Source organism: Bidens hawaiensis, unplaced genomic scaffold (assembly GCF_021521415.1).
Source record: "Bidens hawaiensis isolate Kalapana, Puna unplaced genomic scaffold, B.hawaiensis_p1.1 tig00045327_1, whole genome shotgun sequence".
Classification (NCBI taxonomy): domain Eukaryota; kingdom Viridiplantae; phylum Streptophyta; class Magnoliopsida; order Asterales; family Asteraceae; genus Bidens; species Bidens hawaiensis.
The window spans coordinates 96,557-119,860 of NW_027498054.1; the positions used below are offsets into that span (position 1 = coordinate 96,557).

A 23,304-nucleotide genomic window follows, 5' to 3' on the forward strand; every position below is an offset into this window, starting at 1 on the left:
TACATTAATTTTTACTTCAACATGGCTTGAACCAAATGGCATATGCACTAGCATTTTGCTATTGCATGGTCATCTCCAAAAATCAAATTAAGGGAAAAGGTAAGATGCACAAGCAAATGAGCAATTACAAGTGAGTGACATATTCATCAATCATTTTATGTCAAATGATTATTATTATTTTTTTCGTTTGACAACAGATAGTGATGCCGCTCCTGTTGTTTGATTTCTTCTTAAAGAACACAGGATAATTTCATAGCTAGTTTTATTTTGTGTAAAAAGTCTTTTATTTGTGCATATATAGGTGGTGAGACTTTATTTGCTTCTATTGGATGAGAAGGAAACACGTATATGTCAATTTGACATAGTGAAAGGGGTCTCCTTTTTGTTGGCTTGGATAGTAGTGTTTTTATGGTGGGTGAGATTGTATTAAAACCTAGTTAAAAATATATAAAACATCATAAATGTATATAAATTAGTTGGTATGTAAAATCTAGTTACTATCTATAATAATTGCGTGCCGTACTCGGTCTCCTTTAAATTAAAGGATCGACTTATTTAGACCCCTAGTCTAAACTACTACGTAACATGTACGGTTCTTACCTATAAATATGTTGTTAATTGATGGCAAATAAATTAAGGGTACTGAATGCTTGAGCAAATGGCTATAGCAAATGTCCAACTTATTATTGTTTCTTGTTTTTTGATGCTTACAGGCTGCTTGAGTTCTGAGTGGCAAATCAGCAAACACTCCGCACTCTTTGTTTTTGGTGATTCCCTTCTAGATTCTGGAAACAACAACTACATAAACACTACAACCGACTTCCAAGCCAACTTTTGGCCATATGGCATCTCATACTTCAGTACTCCAACCGGAAGATTCTCTAATGGCCGTCTCATTCATGATTTCATCGCTGAGCATGCGAGACTGCCTCTCATTCCTACGTATCTCAAACCCGGAAATAATGAATTTGTGTATGGAGCAAACTTTGCGTCCGCAGGAGCCGGTGCATTAGTTGAATCTCATGCTGGATTTGTATGTATCACTTCCACCCTATATATATTTATCTATATTAAACATATAATGCTTCGATTAGTTTCACAAACGGATTGATGTAGGTGGTTGACCTCAAAACACAACTACGTCACTTTGGAGATTTAGAGAAACATTTTAGGTGGAAGTTAGGCGATGCCAAAACCAACCAACTTCTGTCCAATGCCGTCTACATGATTAGCTGCGGTGTCAATGACTATCCGGTCAGTAACAACGACAGTATTCTTTATCACTATACGCATGAACAATATGTGGGAATGGTGATCGGAAACATGACTGATGTGTTTAAGGTAACCATTATTTGGATTTTACTTCAAGACCAAATGTGTTTAAACTACACATTCATTTCCTCATGAACTTCAAATATCTCAACTTTGAGCCGTTCAAAATTACTTGTCATTCTCACTTTTACTTTAAATTTCTAGTTAAAACCACGAGTTATTAAAAAGTAAAAGTTGAAAGTTGTTTATGTAATTTTCTCTAGTTGAAGTTGTTTATTTACTTCAAGGGAATCCACAAAAAAGGAGGACGGAAATTTGGTGTCATTACCATCCCATCGGCCTTTAATTTGCCAAACACTTGCAACCAACACAATCAACTACTTTCCAAGAGGCTTGAAGAATTGGAAAAACAACTAGACGGATTCATGTATGCAAAATTCAACCTCAACGCAGAGCTTAACAAACGCATCAAAAACCCATCAAGATATGGTATATCATGAATTAATAAACAATTAACAACTATTATTATTATTATTATTATTATTCAAGATTTGGATTTGGATTTGAAGGTTTCAAGAAAGGAGCATGCTGCGGTAGTGGTCCTTTGAGAGGAATAAATAGTTGTGGCGGAAAGAGGGGGGTACCAGAGTTCGAAGTATGTGATAATGTTAATGATTATCTTTTCTTCGACTCTGTTCATCCTAGTGAAGTTGCCAACCGCCAATTCGCGGAGCTGTTTTGGAATGGGGACTCTAATGTCACAACACCTTACAATTTGAAGACTTTGTTTCATCTTAAGAAAAAACAGTGCAATACTGTTGATATGAATTCAAAGAGTCAAGTTAGCCATTGGAATAAAGGTGTAATAATCCATTCAGTCAAATAGAGAATGTGAGTCCTATGCATGGGGGGTTGTCTAGAGTTTCCCGTTTCAGTATTTGACTTGACTCTTATTAGTCCGTTGTAATCCACTGCTACATAAGCAACATTATGTTTTCAATAAAGATATTCTAGTCCTTTGTTATCTTTTAACCCGGGGTGTAAGCGTATTTGAGTTTACACTTGCAACATAATTTTAAATTCGAAATGAGGTATTAGATATAGGAGCGGATATAAATGGCTTTTCTTGTCCAATGTAGATCAGAGATCCTTAAATAAAAACATATATTGTCTTAAAACAATAGCATAGATGGTTGTCAGTCTCAAGTAGGTACCCGCTCCAACACCACCTAGCCCAAAACGTCCTCCCGAAAGGCCTACACTTTTCCTTGATATACATACTAAAAGTCAGCGGCGTTGAATGATTCTAGCTTTACATTATTATAAATGAAAAGGAATTTAACTATATAACATTTTGTATCAATGTCGTATGCTTAAAAAAAATTGTAAGTGGTATATACATGGACATACACAAACTATTATCAAGTACGACACTCAAACTTTAACACGTCTTTTTTATACATAAGTGTAGGGCTGTGCAACGGTTAAGAACCGCGAGAACCGAATCGGAACCGGAACCGTTAAATGCTAAATGTAAGAACCGAAACCGAACCGTATTTTAACGGTTCCGGTTCAATTCGGAACCGAGTTAAACGGTTCTTGTGTAAATGGTTCTTGCCAGAACCGGTTTCCAATTAAAATTCTAAATATGAAATATTAGAAAGTGTAAGAAACAAGCAACAACCCACAAAATAAAGCATTATATATCAACATATTATATTTTAATGAATTAGATTGAAAATAGATTAGAATAACTCAAAATATTTCAGAAAACAATTATTTTTTAAAATAGATTTAGGGTCGTGAAAGATGATTATTGTTTATGATGTTGTAAGGGATTTAATGTAACTGGGAAAGTGAGAACGTGGATGGTTGCCCGTACATGAAAGTATGAAAGCCTACTAAATAAATAGGATTTTAAATATGATCTTCAAAGTTTAAACCTAACCCGGTTCTAGCGGTTCTATAACCGGAACCGTCGGTTCTAACCGGAACCGAACCGGGAACCGTTTTCAGCCAAATTTAAGAACCGGACCCGGACCCGAAATACAATAATACGGTTCGGATCTAGCAGTTCGGTTCCGGTTCCCCGGTTCTAGCGGTTCGGAACCACGAATTGCTCACCCCTACATAAGTGAACCTACCGTTCTAACAAGGTTGCACTATAACAATTCCATGAATGATCGTCATTATTCCAACTACAACACCCCAGTTGTCCACCTGTAGCAAACCACCACCGCCGGCTCTAGGGTCAACCTAGTAAGGCAGCCACTTTGGACCTCCATGTTCATAGGGCCACCAAAAAATTTAAGGATTTAATATTATAAAAGAAAAAGATAGTGAAGAATACTCATTTGGGTTAGAATTATCCCTTCATCTTCTTATTTAAACAACTTAGTTTTGTTTATTTAACACTAGCTTTTGAACCCGTGTATTACACGAGATTTGTCAAATAATAAAAATAAATAAGGCATGTTATTTGAAAGAAATGAACAGAATTAAAGTAAAAAGAAAATAAAATATATAGTACAAATAATAGGAAGTCTATAATCTTAAATTTACAAATTTGAAAAATCTCTTTATATACAACATTTGTCAAAATTGTTTTAACCTATTACCGATAGTTATGATGAATGAAATGAGAGTTAGAGAATTAGGAGAGAAATTATAACTCATTTGTTAAAATTGTTTTGACCCATGACCCATGGATATGTAGAATAAATAAAACGAGGAATTAGAGAATTATAAAGAAAATTATAACCCATTTGTCAAAATTATTTTGACCCATAACCCATGGAGAGATAGGATGAATGTGATGAAAAATTAGAAAGGAAATTATAACCCATTTGTTAAAATGGTTTTGCCTCATAACCTATGGATATGTAGACTTAATGAGAAGAGATATTAGAACAAGAATGAATGTGAGATTGTCACATCATCTCTATTATTTTTTTTTATTAGTATTGTTAGATGTTAGATTAGATTAGATGTTAGATTTATATGTCTGATTTGATTTAGTTTTTGGGTTAAAAAATGTCAAATGGAAAGTAAAAAATTGTCATTCGAAAGGGCCTCAAATTTTTATCTTGGTTTAGACCTTCAAACACGTTAAACCGGCCCTGCAAACCACAAAGGCATTGCTCCATCTAAAGCCCTGTAGGTAACCCGCCTATACCTGGACTCTTCTCGTCAAATTCTATAACTTGACACTATACCATCTTTTCTTTAACAATTGTTACCATTTTTTATATACTTATATATGTGTCGCTTTATCTATATAACACGTTTAATTTACCGTATCAATTTACTTTACTATTAAAATACATTTCACTATCACATTTACATCAAATACACATGTCGTCATGAAAACATGGAGACCTGGAACTTACCTAATGTTATAACTAGAGGCCGGGTACCATGCTATCACCATATTACACGACAAATTTGTACAAGATTCACTTAGTCATGTTCTATAGTGTATTCTCAATAAGTACACACGTGGTTGTAGTTAACTAGTTGTCCATATTCCATTATCCAAAGTTATTGCATGCCTAAGTATTCGCTCAAGATGTTAGTTACTCTATGGAGAATAAAATATGAACTATAAAATCAAAAATTAGTTCCGACTTCCGGCCTGTCGTCAGAATTTTGAGTTTTTTCTTTTAAATCTTACATTATTAGTTGATTATTTATTAGATTATTTGATTTATTAATTGATTTATTCTCTTGAATACTTGATTATTAGAACGTTACCACGTGTGCTCGCTTGTAATTTGAATTTGAATTGGTTTTTACTATATTTTTATCTGACCTGAACTAAACCAAAACTGAAAAAAACAAAACTTTCAATATTTAGTGATAGACGTCCACCCCATAAATTTTTGTTTATTATTGTTATTATTTTTGGCTCCATTACTCACGCATATGTAAAAATACATGGGACTGGCATTTGTTGTGTACGTGCCATTATTTATAGGCAACTTTGTGATAACTTATATAGTTATACGTACGTGTATATCATATCTAATAATAATCAACTCATATAACCCTTACTATGTTATAACTTTTTCTCAACTTTTACAACCATAGCTGGGTACCTTATTAAAATGGACTTGTTACACGTGTCAATTTGATTATTGATTCGCTCGTGTATTATTCATTTTTTTTCTTTTAGCCTTAGACTATCTGTAGTCGTGGCTTTATGCCACGTTTTAACCCTAACCCCCCCCCCCCCCCCACGCGCATTTTGGGTTAAATTTTGGGGTGCAACTTTATGTAGGAAAAGCTGATGGAAGTGGTTTGTGGTCGAACTAGCCGTCAACCAACCTATTTAAAAAAATATTTTTTCCCATATAATTCATCCACTCTCCAATCAAAACTCAAACTTTTATAAAATTATCTTCTCAAACTCTATACATAACCAACTCTCTACAAAATCACACCTATGGATTCTCCCACTACCATATGCAACCATTTTTTTGGGATCGACCAACAAGCCGATGACGACGCGGAGGAAGAGGCGATTACGAGTGATGTTTTGCTTGCAGCAAATTATATGAGTTCTCTTCGTTCTTCTCCATCCTTGGTTACGAAAGAGCATATATTGAACGAGACCGTTTGGCCACGAACGTTCGTTTGATGGCAGATTACTTCGATGAGGCGCCGAGATACAAGAACCCAAATATTTTTAGGCGTCGATTTCGGTTGTCTAAACATTTATTTTGCGCATTGCCGAAGATTTGGAGCGCAAGTTTGATTACTTTAAGCAAAAACCGGATGGTCGAAGGATGCTACGATTCACCGCAATCCAAAAGGTTACTTCGGCTATACGCATGCTTGCCTACGGAAAGATGACCGACATCAATGACGAATACTTAAAGATAGCCGATAAAACAACCTGAGACACCTTGGAGTATTTCTGCTACGGTATATTTCAATTTTAAAAAGATATATCACTTGTAGTTTTTTTTAATTGATTTTAATTATTTTATTTAGGAATAATAAAATATAAGCTTCGTATTATCTGAGAGCACCCAATTGTAACGATCTACAACGGATTTACGAGGCGCATGCAAGGGTGCATGGTTTACCTGGCATGATCAGTATAGATTATATGCACTGGGAATGGGCTAACTGTCCAATCGTCTGGCGAGGCCAATGCACACGAGGTGACCAAAAAGGATCAACAGTCAGTCTTCAAGCGATTGTTTCATATGACCTTTGGATTTGGTCAGCGTTCTTTGGTGTTGCCCGTTCCAATAATGACATAAACGTCTTGGAGCAATCGCCTGTGATGGAGGGTTACATCTCCAATTCCATTCTTGCCGCTTCGTTTTGAGCTAACGATAACTACTACCCACACGGTTGCTATTTGGGTGATAGGGTATATCCGGAATATTCGATTATTGTAAAAACGTTAAAGACCCGATCAACGAAAAAAGAGATTATTTTAAAAAGTGCGAGAGTCTTCACGAAAGGACATCGTGGAGTGTTTTGGGGCTCTTCAACAACGTTGGCATTTAGTTAAAAATCCATGTTGTCTATGGTTGTTGGAAGGAATGAAAAGTGCTATGTATACGTGTATCATATTGCATAACATGATCATCGAATACGAGAGGAGAGAAATATGTCCAACTTATATACCGGACGATGATCCGCACCAGTTCCAGCAACTTTGGAACAGAGACTAGAAAACATGTATTTCATGCATTCAAAAGAAATGCATAACGCTCTTTTGGATGATTTGGTCTAACATGCTTGAATGTTTCGGCGCCTTCCGGGTGAAAATGAAGACGAGAACGAGGGCAACAATGAAGACGAAAGCGAGTTCGATGATGAAGACGAAGACGACAACAACAGTGTTAATGAAGACGAGGACGAGGGAGCCGAGTAGTTTTTTTTTATTCTAATGTAATGTTTATTTATTTAATTAAATATTATTTGTTTAGATTTAAATAAAAAAAATAGAAATGCAAAAAAAGGGGGAAAAATGATTAAGTAATGATTGCTACAAAGTTATTAGGAGAGTTATCACAACACAATTTTTTGCAAAATATTAAAATGCTAACCGGGCCTTACATGACTTAAATGCTTGAAGATAAGACATTATGACTACATATCATGGTAAACATAACATTCGTTATTTTAAAACCCGAAATCCGGCATGCTTTTAAGCTTCCAGATTTTATTTATTTATTTATTTATTACACTTGTAGAAAACCTAGTCTGTTAACATTTTATAAAAGTATTTTATTTTCATTTAGCTAGTAGTTAGTTTGTTTCTGTTTTTAATTCGTTTTAAACCATTTGAAACATCAGGTACAATACTTGCCATGCCCGCAAACTTCCTATTCTTCCTTGATTTCTCCCTGGTGCGTGTGAGTGAACGACCCCCCACCCCCTTGTGCTATTGATTCTTTAATCACCAAAATCAATTTTATTTGATTCTTTAACAAGTCCTAGTCTCATCATTACGCCATCGTTATTACTCCTTACGTTGAATCAAAACAGCCAATTAGTCATTAGTATGAGCTTAAGACTAGGACTTGTTAATTAATCAAATTGAACCATGTTTTAGACGAATTCAACTATAAAAAGCCCCTTAGAACTTCTGCTCTAGTGATCTCACACTCTACTCCAATCTTTCCCTGCAAGCAAGACTCAATCCTAAACGAACCGAGCATGGAACAAAGCCCTCCTCTTTCGTTTAATCACCAATCGGGTTAGTGTTTGTGTGTATTCTGGTTGCAATCATCTAACGAACAAAAAAAACTGTTGTCAATTCCTAATGACGGAGACAAATATGCTCTAGGTACGTCATTGTGTCTTTATGCTCGTTATTTTGTCTATTGTTCGTTATTGTGTCTTTATACTCATCATTGTGTACGTTCATTGTGTGTTATGTTAAGGTCATTGTGTATTATGTAATTACTATTGTATTTTACGTTTCAGATCATTGTGCAATATGTATTTATTATTGTGTTTTATGTTTTATTATGTTATTGTGTAATATGCATTAATCATTGCGTTTTATACTTTTATGTATGAGATATAGTTTTTATTTTATTATTATAACATATTAGAATTACACAACGGTGTTATTTTACTATTACAATTTTTATATTTTATCACATTTAAAAACACACACACAATTATAAGCATAAAGTCACAATGTTAAATAGAGAGACAAAATGACGAGCATAATACACAATGACAAATAGAAAGATATGACATAATTATTTTTTTATTTTTATAAAAAAATCATACTCATATTAAAGATTAAAAACGCTTTTATTAGGGTGAACTTTTTTTAAAGAACACCGAACGAAAAAGCTATAGACGTTTTAAAATGATTGGGAGGGGGGGGGTGTGCATTTCATGTAAATAGAAAAAATATGTGTTTTTCCTTTTATGTCATTTCTCATCATCCTTCTCATTTTTTGTTACCCTTTGTAAAATAACTCAACCCTCGAATTATATAAAAACCATTTTTTCTTTTATAATTTGTTTTCGTCCTCTTGAACATCTTATGTAAATAAATTTTCAAATAAATTAAACTACGTAATAATAGATTGATTTATATAAATAATTTTAAAAATTTCTAATCCTTTAAAACGCTTAGTTACTAAACTAACTAATAATCAAACAACTAATATTGCTAGCTAGTAAATTTTGTCTAATCATCGTTGTGTAACCCTTGTTCTAGTAATAAAAGTGCCAAAGACAGTATATTATTTTTCCATTATAAAACATACACGTTTTATTAATAATCACACATCATATTTAACCATTTTATTGTGGTTATATACCACTTTCACTTAACTAAATCAAAATTGGATCCTCAAATTCGTCATGGGAGTCCTAGATCCTAAAGTTATGTTAGTTTCGTTTTCGTTAGTTAATTATTTTGGTCTATATATTTTGAGATAAGAGTGTTTTTACTATTTCTGTTTCATTCCTACTATTTTTTATATCAAACAACATAACGTAATAATTCATTTCATTCACATAGGTTAACCAAACAAGACAAATGAATGGTAATGATCCATTTCATTCCCTTACCCATTCCATTCCTTTTTTCATTCTATTCCCCCTTCATTCCATTACCTCCAACCAAATCTACCCTTTGGAGACTTTTGTGAGAAAACAAAGAAAGTTGGTTGGTTTTTTTAGACTTAAGGCATGTAAAAATATTGGCTTAGAAGAATCGGAGCCTTGAGGGGGAAGGCCTGTATTAGAGGTGTAAGCAACTCAAAATTTTCTTTACTGCATACATTAAGCCTTGAGGGGGAAGGCGTATATTAGAGGTGCGAAAAAAACATATCCAGTAAAAAAAAAGAATAAAAAAACACTACCCGAGTATTCTATGCTAGAAATTGAAGCTAACCCTACCCATAGGGTATAGATAGAGTATGTATTTTGATCTCAATACCTGGAACCAAAGCCATATGCTTTTAATAACCGGAACCGATCATACCCTAACAAGGTATGTAGGGTTGAGTTTTTCTCCTCAATAAATGTACCAAAACCCTGCACGGTTTCTCTCATTACCTTATTTTTGAATACCCGATCATACCCGAACTCGGTTCTATACCTGGAACCTGTATTAGAAAAACCCAATTTGGGCACATCTAGGCAACACATAAGACCCAAAAATACTCATGTCCTCCATCAGAACAGGGGTTTCCATTTTTTGTCAGCAAAAGGACTGCACACAATGTAATTGAAACATTAAGGTATACACACAACAATGCAAGATCCACACATGCTAAGGGGTACAAACAATATTAGACTATCCGTAACTCTAAAACCCATTCTTTTTACATGCAGAGCTAGTACGTCAGCATATCATGTCGGGTTTTTACCGTTTTTCACGAACGCATTTTTATCTAAACCCCTACCATACCCATCTTCTCACATGCAACATACTTTTTAATATTTATGCATTCGGAAGGTAAAACAAAAAAAAAGTAAATAAATAAAACAACGAATTTATCTTATAGCCAAGGACGGAGCCCAAGTGCAGCTATATCTAATGCATCTCAAATATGTTTCGTAACCTTAACTCTTCCTCGTTCAATTTTGCAGGGCCAAATTTCCGTCTCCTAAACTTTAAGTTATGTTTCCATATAAAATCATTTTTTTCAAAACCGAAAAGTTAACAAAAATGTTAGGTTAAGTGAAAGAGGAGACAGGATATATGTGAATTGAAATGGGAATTAATTGATGTGACACGGGAGTAAATTCAAAAGTTTTCTCCTTCGCAACGCATGAGTTAAAGAAAAGTGAAAAACCAAAGGCCCAAACAGAATACCAAGTGATTCGACATTTAGAAGTGATCAACTTTAATACATCATTATTATTTACATTAACTATTCCAAAGTTTTAGCAGTGCTTTTATCATAAAATTTTATCTTATAAACAAGTTCATTATAAACTAATAATATCTTTCTGCCAAGATTTTCACTCGAAAGCCAGTTCAAAAAGCTATGCCTAAAAGGAAAACTAGAAGCTCAAAGTCTTCCAAAACACAATAAGCCACACATGATGAGAACTCATCAGAAATGAGTTTAAAGCTTCTTGTCAACTAGAGGAGAGGACTGTTTATTTTGGAAAAGACCAGGTACTGTCATCATATTTATGTCATATATATTTTAAAATTTTAGTGAGGTGGTGCTTTAATATGCAATTTTCTGATTGATAATGGTAATAGGGTTTGAAACTGTTGATGGCATCTCTGAAGACGGATAAAGTGCTGACAAAAGTTTTTATGCATTAGAATATTATTATGAATAAATCTTTTGGTTGTTTTATTTTGGCTTGTAGAATTACCATTTTGTTGGTGGCTATATTATCTTCTTTTGCCTACCCATGTGATGACTTTCTGTTTTTACTGTTTTGATTTTCCTAAATGCGTGTGATCATTTTTTGCTACTTGCTATAAGAACTTGAATTTTTCATTGTTTTGATATCATTATTTGCCACTTGCTATAAGATAATTTAGCAAAGATAGTGACAAGTCAACAACATATAACCGTAAAAAAACACTTTCATCGTTTTAGTGACTTGCGTAACTCCAAAGTTTGTTGTTATATGTGGAAACCAATTTTTCGACAAACTTTCATTACTAATCCGTCGCTAGCACATAAGAAGGCACATTAGGTTACGTCTTTTCTCATGTTTCATGCGTCTTTCTTGGGCTTTGGTCTCAATTCACAGCTCCAATCTCCTACAAATTCCTTGGTTTGTCGGATCCGGAACACTACATGTGACATTATATGTTAGTCATTAGCAATATATTTGGAATTGATGTTAGTAGTTAAAGTATTTTTGGCTCGATATGTCAACTCATTATCTCAACACAGTAGCTATAATTTTGTCTTTCGAATGACGGGCTTTATCGCTTTAAGGTCTACACATTTCCACTTCGCATTTGAAAAATGTTTTCTTCATAGTTAGATTGTGAATTTAATCAAAATATTGTTATATGTGGACTCCTATGACACCTTGAGACAATATTGTATACTCCATTAGGTCATGTTTTACCATATTAGTTTTGGTTTATCACGGTATTATTGCCAAAACTCTTTTAAGGCCAAATCCTTCGTATAGTTTAAACAACATTTTTCATGGTAACATACGTTTATCCTTACATGAATACTTTGAATTGAATAATTTTAATGTCTTTTGGATTACATCGAAACAGAAGGCAAGCGGGCAACAAGCTGCGCCGCTACCCTTTTTTGAATCGCAAAACCCAATCTTTTAAAAACTATATTTGCTGATCTTAGAGTCATAACATTACTATGCATGACTCACTGAACACGGGTAAGTAGCTCCACAGCTTCAGGCGCGAGGAAACCAAAAAGTGTCAAAAGCAAAAGGAATAAATACATGTTGGTTGTCAAGACACGTCTTTTCATGTTTTGCCACCTTACCTGAAGCAGCTTTTAATGCGGCTTGACCGTCCGCGAAACCACTACTCCCTAGGCCCACCAAAGGAGAAACTCCTGTTAAATCCACACACACGTGTTTCCCTCCTATCCATCCAAACACCAAAATGTCAGCCGGTTGAAGAGATGATCTTCCCTCCGACGGGTCAGTCAGGAAATTCACAGGTGCTTCTTTCTTAACAGAAATTCCAGCTCGCCTGAATATATCAAAGAGCACATCCTTAACCAGATCGTGTCGGTACTTAAACCCCGGGAGCTCCTTACAGTGCACCGCGTGCTCCTCATATGAGTCTAAACACGCCTTACGACAAACAGGACATATCTCATCAACCAGAAATAAAGGAATCATAAGGCGATACTTAAGGATATTACGATACTCCACTGGAGATATATGCTGGCCTAACCCATCTATAGGGATAGCAAGAAGAAAATCTTGAGCATGTGGTGCTTGTAGACACTCAAAAATGGCTTTTTGTCTGCTTGTCATGTTAAAGTGTGACTCCATGTCGTGAAAAATTTTACTAAAAAGAGTGTTCGCCAATGCATGCTGGGCTTTAGAGGGGGCGGTCTCTTTGTTAGAGAAACTGCTAAAATCGACGTTTGGAATCATATCACGAAGACAAGCCAGAGCACAAGAATAATCAGAATCCATCCCACATATACCACTGTCTCGCAAAATGTGATCCTGAAACACCCACGATTGGGCTCTCAAGGCCACAAACGCATAAGAGGAAGTCTCTGCTGCCGAATACAACATTGAAGGAGTACTGGAGTAGGCACATCAACATGTCCATCATCAACGAAAAATCTCATAACAGATCTTGCAAGATTCATTATTCGCAATACATATATTGTTTAATTAATATTTTCAAATTTTTTATTGTGAGTTTCACATACGTTGACAATGAAAAATCTTGTCAAAAATTACATGTCAATCATATCTCCACGTTCTATCATAATAGAGTTAAGTTAATACATTTTATATCTCTATCTCTCACCACGTTTATCAAGATCTGGTTAAAAAATTAGTGTAACACATGATAACCGTCGTTTGAGTCATGTAAAAACCTAATTAACTCAAATTGCTAGGGTAAGTCAGGTATCGTTCTCACGAGGAGTATGTGGTCAGTGTAACATGTAATCAATTTCTAAAATTATGAAGTAGCTATTAAGGGTGTTGATCACTCTATTAATGATTTAGTTTTTAATGCCAAACAAGCAATTATTTTAAAGTTCAAACAGTTCACAAAAGCAAATAGCACTTGGGGTTCAAGCATGCAACAAAACAATAATCTCGTGTCATTTAACAGATTAATTGTCAATAACCAACCTCCCCATCTTTCTTATTTCTCCACAAAATCAATCAAATCAATGGTGCAAATCGATTAGTTTTTCGAGGAGGACACATCTATATGCTTAATTTCACTCTATAACTCAAAATCAAAAACCCTCGCATTGAAAAATCTAGGGTTCGTCGGACAAAATAAACAGTCGGATCCAACGTAAGCATGAACTGAACCGTCAGATCCGACTGTTTGTTATTACGTTAGTTTGTTTTATTAATCCTTCGGACAAACCGTAAACCGTCGGATCCGACGGAATAGTATGCTTCGTGGCGCGTCCTTATAGGGTCATTAATCCGTCGGATAACAGTTTCTGTCGGATCCGACAGATTAGTTTGGCTATTTTTGGAATTTGCTTTGGTCTTGGGCTAAAATTGAAAAAAGTGGGTAAAATATTAAAATAGTAAATATCACATAACATTAGATATTTTATTCTCAATTCATAAAATTTGTGTAGTTTATTGCATAAATACACTATTCGGGATTGTAGTTTACTATGTGAGCGCTTCACAAAGAACCGAACCATGTCCAAAACGAAACTTATAAGAATAAGATATCGGTGCCCCGAGTTGTGTGTTTTCAAACCTGTACCAGTAGGAAGAATTTGGGTGGAACTTGTCCCGTATAGAAGATGGATATATGGACCTAACTAGGTGGACCCTAGATCACCCTCGCACACTCGCACACACGCGTGCATGGCATGGGAGATGAACGCAATATATATAATGCTTTGATGGTGCACTTTACACTTCACACGTTTTCGTCATTGAGAGCCCCCTTGAGAGCCACATTTACATTTTTTTAAGGCGCTGAAGGTTTGATCTAGGATTACCGATCATAAGCCATTTTCAGAAGTTAATACAAAGGTTGGGATAGAAGTCATATTCATTTGAAAATTGAAACCATGTTGATAAATGGTCGCCTACCTCTTAAAAATGTAATGAGTCATAAGAAAACCGTCATTAAGAGCATGTTTGGGATTGAGTTTGAAAACAACTTATTGACTTATTGGTGTTTTCAAAAGCCAATAAGTTAAAAAGTGTTTGGCAATTCACAAAAATCCTTTATATTTTAGCTTTTTAAAAATGGTTAAAAAAACAGTACTGGAGTAGGCACATCAACATGTCCATCATCAACGAAAAATCTCATAACAGATCTTGCAAGATTCATTATTCGCAATACATATATTGTTTAATTAATATTTTCAAATTCTTTATTGTGAGTTTCACATACGTTGACAATGAAAAATCTTGTCAAAAATTACATGTCAATCATATCTCCACGTTCTATCATAATAGAGTTAAGTTAATACATTTTATATCTCTATCTCTCACCACGTTTATCAAGATCTGGTTAAAAAATTAGTGTAACACATGATAACCGTCGTTTGAGTCATGTAAAAACCTAATTAACTCAAATTGCTAGGGTAAGTCAGGTATCGTTCTCACGAGGAGTATGTGGTCAGTGTAACATGTAATCAATTTCTAAAATTATGAAGTAGCTATTAAGGGTGTTGATCACTCTATTAATGATTTAGTTTTTAATGCCAAACAAGCAATTATTTTAAAGTTCAAACAGTTCACAAAAGCAAATAGCACTTGGGGTTCAAGCATGCAACAAAACAATAATCTCGTGTCATTTAACAGATTAATTGTCAATAACCAACCTCCCCATCTTTCTTATTTCTCCACAAAATCAATCAAATCAATGGTGCAAATCGATTAGTTTTTCGAGGAGGACACATCTATATGCTTAATTTCACTCTATAACTCAAAATCAAAAACCCTCGCATTGAAAAATCTAGGGTTCGTCGGACAAAATAAACAGTCGGATCCAACGTAAGCATGAACTGAACCGTCAGATCCGACTGTTTGTTATTACGTTAGTTTGTTTTATTAATCCTTCGGACAAACCGTAAACCGTCGGATCCGACGGAATAGTATGCTTCGTGGCGCGTCCTTATAGGGTCATTAATCCGTCGGATAACAGTTTCTGTCGGATCCGACAGATTAGTTTGGCTATTTTTGGAATTTGCTTTGGTCTTGGGCTAAAATTGAAAAAAGTGGGTAAAATATTAAAATAGTAAATATCACATAACATTAGATATTTTATTCTCAATTCATAAAATTTGTGTAGTTTATTGCATAAATACACTATTCGGGATTGTAGTTTACTATGTGAGCGCTTCACAAAGAACCGAACCATGTCCAAAACGAAACTTATAAGAATAAGATATCGGTGCCCCGAGTTGTGTGTTTTCAAACCTGTACCAGTAGGAAGAATTTGGGTGGAACTTGTCCCGTATAGAAGATGGATATATGGACCTAACTAGGTGGACCCTAGATCACCCTCGCACACTCGCACACACGCGTGCATGGCATGGGAGATGAACGCAATATATATAATGCTTTGATGGTGCACTTTACACTTCACACGTTTTCGTCATTGAGAGCCCCCTTGAGAGCCACATTTACATTTTTTTAAGGCGCTGAAGGTTTGATCTAGGATTACCGATCATAAGCCATTTTCAGAAGTTAATACAAAGGTTGGGATAGAAGTCATATTCATTTGAAAATTGAAACCATGTTGATAAATGGTCGCCTACCTCTTAAAAATGTAATGAGTCATAAGAAAACCGTCATTAAGAGCATGTTTGGGATTGAGTTTGAAAACAACTTATTGACTTATTGGTGTTTTCAAAAGCCAATAAGTTAAAAAGTGTTTGGCAATTCACAAAAATCCTTTTTATTTTAGCTTTTTAAAAATGGTTAAAAAACAGTGTTTAAAAACCTCAAATCCTGCCTTTTCAAAATAACTTTTTTTACAAGTCAATAAGGAGTTTTCAAACTAAATCCCAAACATGCTCTAAAATAACTAAATCAGATTGTAACTTGTCAATAACTAATTAACTTACTTGGAAGAATATATAACTGGTAAAAATGATGAATGTTTTATCCCTAGCTAGCCCAACACAACCCACCCACCCACCCCGCCCTAAAAGAACTTTGTTTTTTTATTTACTTTTAACCAAAATAAATTACTTTTTTTGGGAGGGGTGTGTTGAATACACCCTCCCTCCCTCTCCCAAAAACAATATTTGCTTTTATTTTTTTATAAAAACTTTTAAAGAAACTTTTTGTGCATGTGTGTGGGATGGAAGGGGTGGCGGTGAATTGAGAGGAGATGAGGAGAATTCCAATTTCATTAACAAGTTTACCAACCAAACATGAAAATTAATGAAAGGTTTGTGTATTGATTTCATTCAGTTGACTCAGAATTACAAAGTATTTAAACTGAAAACCTAGGTTGGTGACTAAGTTACAATAAAATAGGAAACCAAATAATTTTAAGAAAATTAAATGTTTCTTTACTCCCCTTAAAGTTGGAGCGTGTAGATCTCGAATGCCCAACTTGATAAGTAACTCCTTAATAATTGTGATCCGAGAGGGTTTGTGAGCAAGTCCACTATTTGCAGTTTCAGTTAATTTTCATTGGTAAAATTCCCTTAGAATCAACCCTTTCTTAAACAAAATAACAATCTCTTTTAACGTGCTTGGTTCGTTCATGGAACACGGGATTATTGTCTATGTCTCTAGCTGCCTGGTTATCACAAAACAATTGTGTTGGCCCTGTTGGAGGCATTCCAATCTTTTCAAGCAATCGACGAACCCACAAAACCATACTTATTGTCGCTATCGTAGCACGGTATTCAGCCTCGATGGAGGAGCGAGAGACAACTGATTGCTTTTTAAATTTCCAAGAAATGGGCGAACCCACCTAAAAGAAGTGAATAACTTATCCGGGATTGTCTGGTTAACGGAACTCCAAGCCAATCAGAGTCAAAATAAGTAACAAGATTAGTATGAACCATCCTTCGATAGGATAATTCATTGACCTGGCGTAGCCTTGAGGAAACGAAGAACCCCCGTGGCAGCATCTATGTGATTCTACCTTGTATCCGCCACGAATTGACTGAGAATATTAACCGAATAGCTGATTTCAGTTCGTGTGGTTTAAAGATATAGCAATCAAACCATAAGTCATGTATACATGTTTGCATCAACTTTGTCTTCTTCACTTCCTTTATCAAGCTTTAAATTTCGCTCCATTGGGAACGGACTTGGATGGCAATCTTGAAGTCCGCTGTCTTTAAGGATATCATGGGTGTACTTTCTTTGTTAGAGTACTAAATCCTCATAAGTATGAGACACTTCGATCCCTAAGAAGTCCTATAAGTTATCAAGATCCTTTATGCTAAACCTTCCATCAAGATTGGCTTTGGTGTGCTGAATATTTTGTTATTGCCTACAATTATCACATAGTCAACATCAACCAAGGCTGAAACATAGACATTATTAGCTTTGTATATGAACAAGTAATGGACGGATTTTGACTGCCGATAACCTAGTTCAAGAAGATTCGTCGTGAATTTGTGGTACCAATTGCGAGAAGCTTGTTTTAGGTCGTATATCGATTTCCTTAACCAGCATACTCTTGTTTCTTATTTATTTGAGAACCCTGGGGGAATTTTCATGTAACCTTCCTCTTACAAATCACCATGTAGGAAGGCATTGTTTACATCAAGTTGATGGATTATCCATCCTTATTTGACAGCTACGGGTAAAAGTGTTCGAACAGTCACCAATTTAGCAACGGGGGCAAATGTGTTGTGGCAATAAACACCCTCCATTTGTGTTAAGCCTTTGGCCACTAGTCTAGCCTTGTATCTTTCAACATCCCCATTTGGATTATATTTCACTTTGTATACCCATTTTGAGTCAACAGCCCTTTTTCCACTCGGTAAGTTTTCGAGTGTTCAAGTATCGTTTTGCTCAAAAGCATGTATTTCTTTTTTCATTGCTTCCTTTCCAATTCTCGTTTTGTGTAGATTGATAAAAATTCTTAGGTTCATCATGTGAATTGATGGACATTAAGAAAGCTTTGTGAGAATCAGAAAATTTATCATACGAAATATAATGAGCAAATGATGCACCGTTGAGATTTCTTGATTGTATGTGAGTTGTGTGTGATCAACTTATGACGGCATTACAACCTATGGTGAAATAACAATTCTAGGAAACTATGTCGGTTATAATAGTGAAAGAGTAATTTTAGAAAACTATGTCGGTTTTTGGTAATTTTAAATCTCAACCATTGATTAACATGATCCAATGACTATGATTTATTCCTAGTCTTCTTAAGAAACTACTTGTTTTTACAACAACCCTCCCCTATATATATAACGTGTGTGTATGTGAGAAAGGGGCTCACCTTGTCGCCAGCAATCTCGTACGCATGCACGTAGGGCTGTTCAAAAAGTTCGAGGCTCGAAGCTCGGGCTCGTGGCTCGCTCTATAAAAGCTGAAAGAAACCTAGCTAAAATAACTTGATTTGAAACATTCTGAGCTGAGTTGGGTTATTTTTGTAACCGAGACAAAATCGACCCAGGCTCGGCTCGTTGGCTCAATCTTAAGCTCGTTTAACTTCAAAGTCATGCTAAAGCTTAGCTAAGTTGCCTCGTTTAATTTCGAACCCCAGCTCAAAACCACCCTGGCTCGACTTGAGCTTGACTCATGAACAACCCAGGGGCGGACCTGCCTTGAAGGCAGGGGTAACATCCGCTACCCCTCAACTTTCAGCCGCTAGTGTAAAATTATCTTTTTTCGGTCGGGTTTTTGTATATCATTACCTCTGAAAAAATAGTGTTACCCCTCCTCAACATCGGAACTACATGAAACTACATTGGATAATTTGTTTTTTTTTTTCAGATCTAAGCAATAGTTGCAAATTATCTCATGGGAGAATGCTATGGAGAAGATAACGAGTATTGTTATAATAATAATACAATTAAACCAACTAGTTATATATGGTCTAGGCAGTGCAAATTTTACTTAATACAATGTTTCTTTTCTTTTTTAGTTATTTTTCCTTTGTTCTTTTATTTAATTTAGTTTAAAAAATGTTTGGATTTTAAATTGTATGATTCTTCTATTCTTTTCGTTTATTTACATTATTAATTGACATCTTTTTTAAGTTAAAGTTATGGTAATCAAGGAAACCAAAAAAATGTTATTACTAATCGACATCATTTTGAGGTTGAAGTTTTTAATACGGTTTGGATATGCAAATTCAAAAATTTGGAAATAGATTTAATAAGGTCTCAACTAGTTTATTAGAAAATAGTCTGGTTTAAATCCTTGTGATTCCTTTTTTAAATTTGACATATCCAAGATAGTTGCCATTTCTGATATGTTTTCGAATGATTTTAGTAATGAAGAAAGATGATGTATTTCGGATGATATTATGACCTTCTATCACACTTCAAATGAATATGATAAATTTGCAAAATTGGATGGAATGTGTGACATTACTCTTGTAATGGTGGAAACCGGAAAGCACGTTACTTTTCCTTTGCTTTATCAAATATTGAAGCTAGCATTGGTTTTACCGACTGCAACAGCAACCGTTGAAAGATATTTTTCTAAAATAAAGCTTATCAAAGACGGATTTGCCCAATCGAAAGGGTGATGAGTATTTGAACAATGCATTAATTTGTGAGGTTGAAAAAGAAACTTTTGATAAAGTAAAAGAAGATGATTTAATGGCTCGATTTCAAGCATTCAAAAATTGAAGAGAGGAAACTACACCCATGTGTTTAAATTTATTTATTTTCGTCTTTTTATGTTTGTTTCGTTTACATTATATGAAACACGGTAAAAAAAATTTGGACACTTACCCTTGAGATTTTAGTCTAGATCCGCCACTGGAACTACTTTGCCCATCAGACTTCTCTCCATAACGGGTGGGTTGCCCTCCGCATCTGCGTGTGTCACATCTTTCAGGCTTAGGGCTTTGAAGCCCGTTGTACATGCTCTAAGCACATTCGCATGTTAAGAAACATGCAAATTAAGTGGCATTAGTATCTATGAATCCTCTGGACATTTTAACTTGTAGGTTGCCATTTATATATCCAAAAATGTTAACCAACAAAAGTGTATAAATCCCCACTCATCTATATATGAGCCTTTATAACTTGATAACATGAAACCAAATATTGGTAATAGCTTTTAAAATGAAACAAAATGGCTTTGATAGTTTGTTTTTTTTTTGTTGTTTTTGGCTAGTTTCTGACCGGTTCGAATCTGCTCGTTTGGAATTGATTTCAATGGTGAGAAGTATATACTGGTCCCGTACAGTTTCTATCAGTTCCAAACCGGTTCGGTTTCTTGGATAGTGTCCGATGTGTGCATATCCAGGAGAGGCCCATTTAGAATTAAAGCATGGTCATGCACCATTTAGCAATTAGCATTACAACATGGCAAACTCGGGCCAGGCTCTTTAATATTATTACCGCCCATCTGAATTAAAGAACATATTTTAAAAACCCTAAGTCGTTACTGACCTCGTTCTTTCGTTTCCATCTTGCAGGTATGCCTTCATCTACATTAGGGTTCCAATTCTATTTACACAGTTTATTTACATCATGTTAACTTTATATATGTATCCGCTTTTAATTGCTTTTAACTCCTTTAATTTAATTTCATGATTTTTAGTTACTCTGTCGCTGCAGATTTAATCAACAATGTCGCCAGCTAAAGGTAATCATTTCTTTCAATTCACCGATTGAAATCATATAAAACGCATTGATCATTCATAATTCATAGTGTTAGTGTTGTAGAACTTGCTAGTCGGCTGGTGGTCCAACCAGCCTCGTATTGGAGTTTTTATATAATTATTTAAAGTTATTACATAATTATGAATTTTACTTGTATAAATGTTCACATGGTATACTTAAACTCTTCAAGCGTAAACAATTAAACATAAATATAGCAAATCAATGGCAAATATTAATAACTGGGGTTAACTAGTTAAAACCAAGGTCCGGTTGCGTTTTCAAAAAGAAAAATAAATAAATAAATTTTGTATTTTTTTTTTTACAAAAAACAAGGTTTGATTTGGGCCGGATAGGACTGATTACCGATTAATGCCTACTAATTAGCTGAAGAGAAAATTATTGTTTGCGTCCCTGTGGTTTTAGAGCAGAGGCACAATGAGTCCCCAAAAATTTTTTTGAACTGGTTGAGTCCCTGTGGTTTCAAAAATGAACCATTTAAGTCTCTGCCATTACTTAACTTTCAGGGTAAACTTTCATTTTACTAAAACCACAGGGACTCAAATGGTTCATTTTTTAAACCACAAGGACTCAGCCAGTTCAAAAAAAATTTCGGGGACTCATTGTGCCTCCGTCCTAAAACCACATTGACGCAAACAGTAATTTTCTCTTAACTGAATTAGTCAGTAAAAAATAATTAAATTTTGATTTGGGCTGGCTAGGACTGATTACCGATTAGTGCCACTGATTAGCCGAAATTAATAAGTAAAAAAGAATAAAGAAATAAATTTTGTAACTTTTTTTAGAAAAAAACAAGGTTTGATTTCGGCCGACTAGGGCCGATTAATTTCTAATTTTACAGCAATTCAATGATAATTAACCTAAAATATTTGTGATTATAGCTGATGTTACAAAGAAAGCCGATGCGAAGGCTCAGGCTTTGAAGGCTGCGAAGGCAGTGAAGACTGGTTCAACCTTCAAAAAGAAGGCTAAGAAGATCAGGACGAAGGTGACGTTTCATCGGCCGAAAACATTGAAGACTGATAGAAACCCTAAGTACCCTCGCATTAGTGCTCCACCGAGAAACAAGCTTGACCATTATCAGATTCTTAAGTATCCGTTGACTACTGAATCTGCGATGAAGAAGATTGAGGATAATAATACTTTGGTGTTTATTCTTAACTTGGATCCTTCGCGTATCACGAAGATGCAAAATTTTGAATCTGTTCATTTTTAGTCCCTGGTCTTTTGGTAACTTGCAATATTTTGATCTTTTCATCATCCAAAAAATACAAAGGCGGCTCTTGGCGATGCGAGTGTGCGAAGTGCAAAGTGCGCCATCATAGTGCCACATTGTGCCCATCGCCCTTCACCCGAGCCTGTGCGCGGGTGCGCGTCGGTGCTTTGCATCCTTCGCTAGGACTAGGGAGAGTGGTTGGCCATTTAAGAATATTTCCATTGAATGTTTTCTCCTTATAAAGTGCTTTATTTTTCTTTCTTTTTCCGATGTGGGATGGAGTCTCCTTACTCCATTCCTTAACATAAGCTACTTCCATTCTTTGTCTTATTTTTCTCTTTATATTTGCCATGAATATTTTTAATCCTTAAGTTTTATTAATTTGTCAAATTTGGACCAAAATTTTGTGATGTTATAATAAATATATTAGAACATATCAGAAACAGAGCATATACAGATACTAAACTACACGACGTGATGTAATAATGATAAAAATAGGTCGTGTCACACAGAAGCACCCAGAGCCAGAAACAGAGGGGCACACAGCTAGCTAGTCCATGAACCTATGAGATGGTACGTGTGGCGTACACGTATTGTTCCATCCCCCAGAAAGTCAGAAGTTATGAGTCAGGAGTCGGAGGCCAAGATCGATCTATACGCCTCTAGGGGCCAAAGTACTATACAAGCACAAGCTAGGGACGCCCGTGAAGTTGATTACGCACTGTCACGATAAGTGCCATGTCGTTGACGCCCCAACGACAAGTCAGAAATGCTCGGGTAACGGAGTACTAAAGCTAAAGTCATGTAGCTAAATCCAAACAGGCACATGCAACAATGAATACAAAACATATATAACCTATTGCATGTTATAAACTTAATATAAACATA

At 35.2% G+C, this 23,304-nt stretch overlaps 1 protein-coding gene and 1 pseudogene across 2 annotated transcripts; both read left to right on the top strand.

Annotated features, from left to right (window-relative positions):
• Positions 1-646: 646 nt before the first annotated feature.
• Positions 647-2,346, top strand: LOC143595558 (GDSL lipase-like). Its single transcript, XM_077074543.1, has 4 exons — positions 647-1,033; positions 1,117-1,341; positions 1,560-1,761; positions 1,842-2,346. The coding sequence occupies exons 1-4, from the start codon at positions 647-649 to the stop codon at positions 2,156-2,158; spliced, it is 1,131 nt and encodes a 376-aa protein (XP_076930658.1). The 3' UTR covers positions 2,159-2,346.
• An 18,595-nt stretch (positions 2,347-20,941) lies between these two features.
• LOC143595560 (large ribosomal subunit protein uL23 pseudogene) lies at positions 20,942-22,416 on the top strand (annotated as a pseudogene). Its single transcript, XR_013146545.1, has 3 exons — positions 20,942-20,995; positions 21,138-21,165; positions 22,082-22,416. The product of XR_013146545.1 is annotated as a large ribosomal subunit protein uL23 pseudogene (transcript).
• The last annotated feature ends 888 nt before the right edge of the window (positions 22,417-23,304 follow it).

Bases quoted from the DNA above. Each gene is read 5' to 3' on its own strand.
- LOC143595558 (XM_077074543.1), top strand. From the start codon at position 647: ATGCTTGAGCAAATGGCTATAGCAAATGTCCAACTTATTATTGTTTCT. The intron at 1,342-1,559 runs GTAACCATTATT...ATTTACTTCAAG, and splicing joins ACATGACTGATGTGTTTAAG to GGAATCCACAAAAAAGGAGG. The intron at 1,762-1,841 runs GTATATCATGAA...TTGGATTTGAAG, and splicing joins CAAAAACCCATCAAGATATG to GTTTCAAGAAAGGAGCATGC.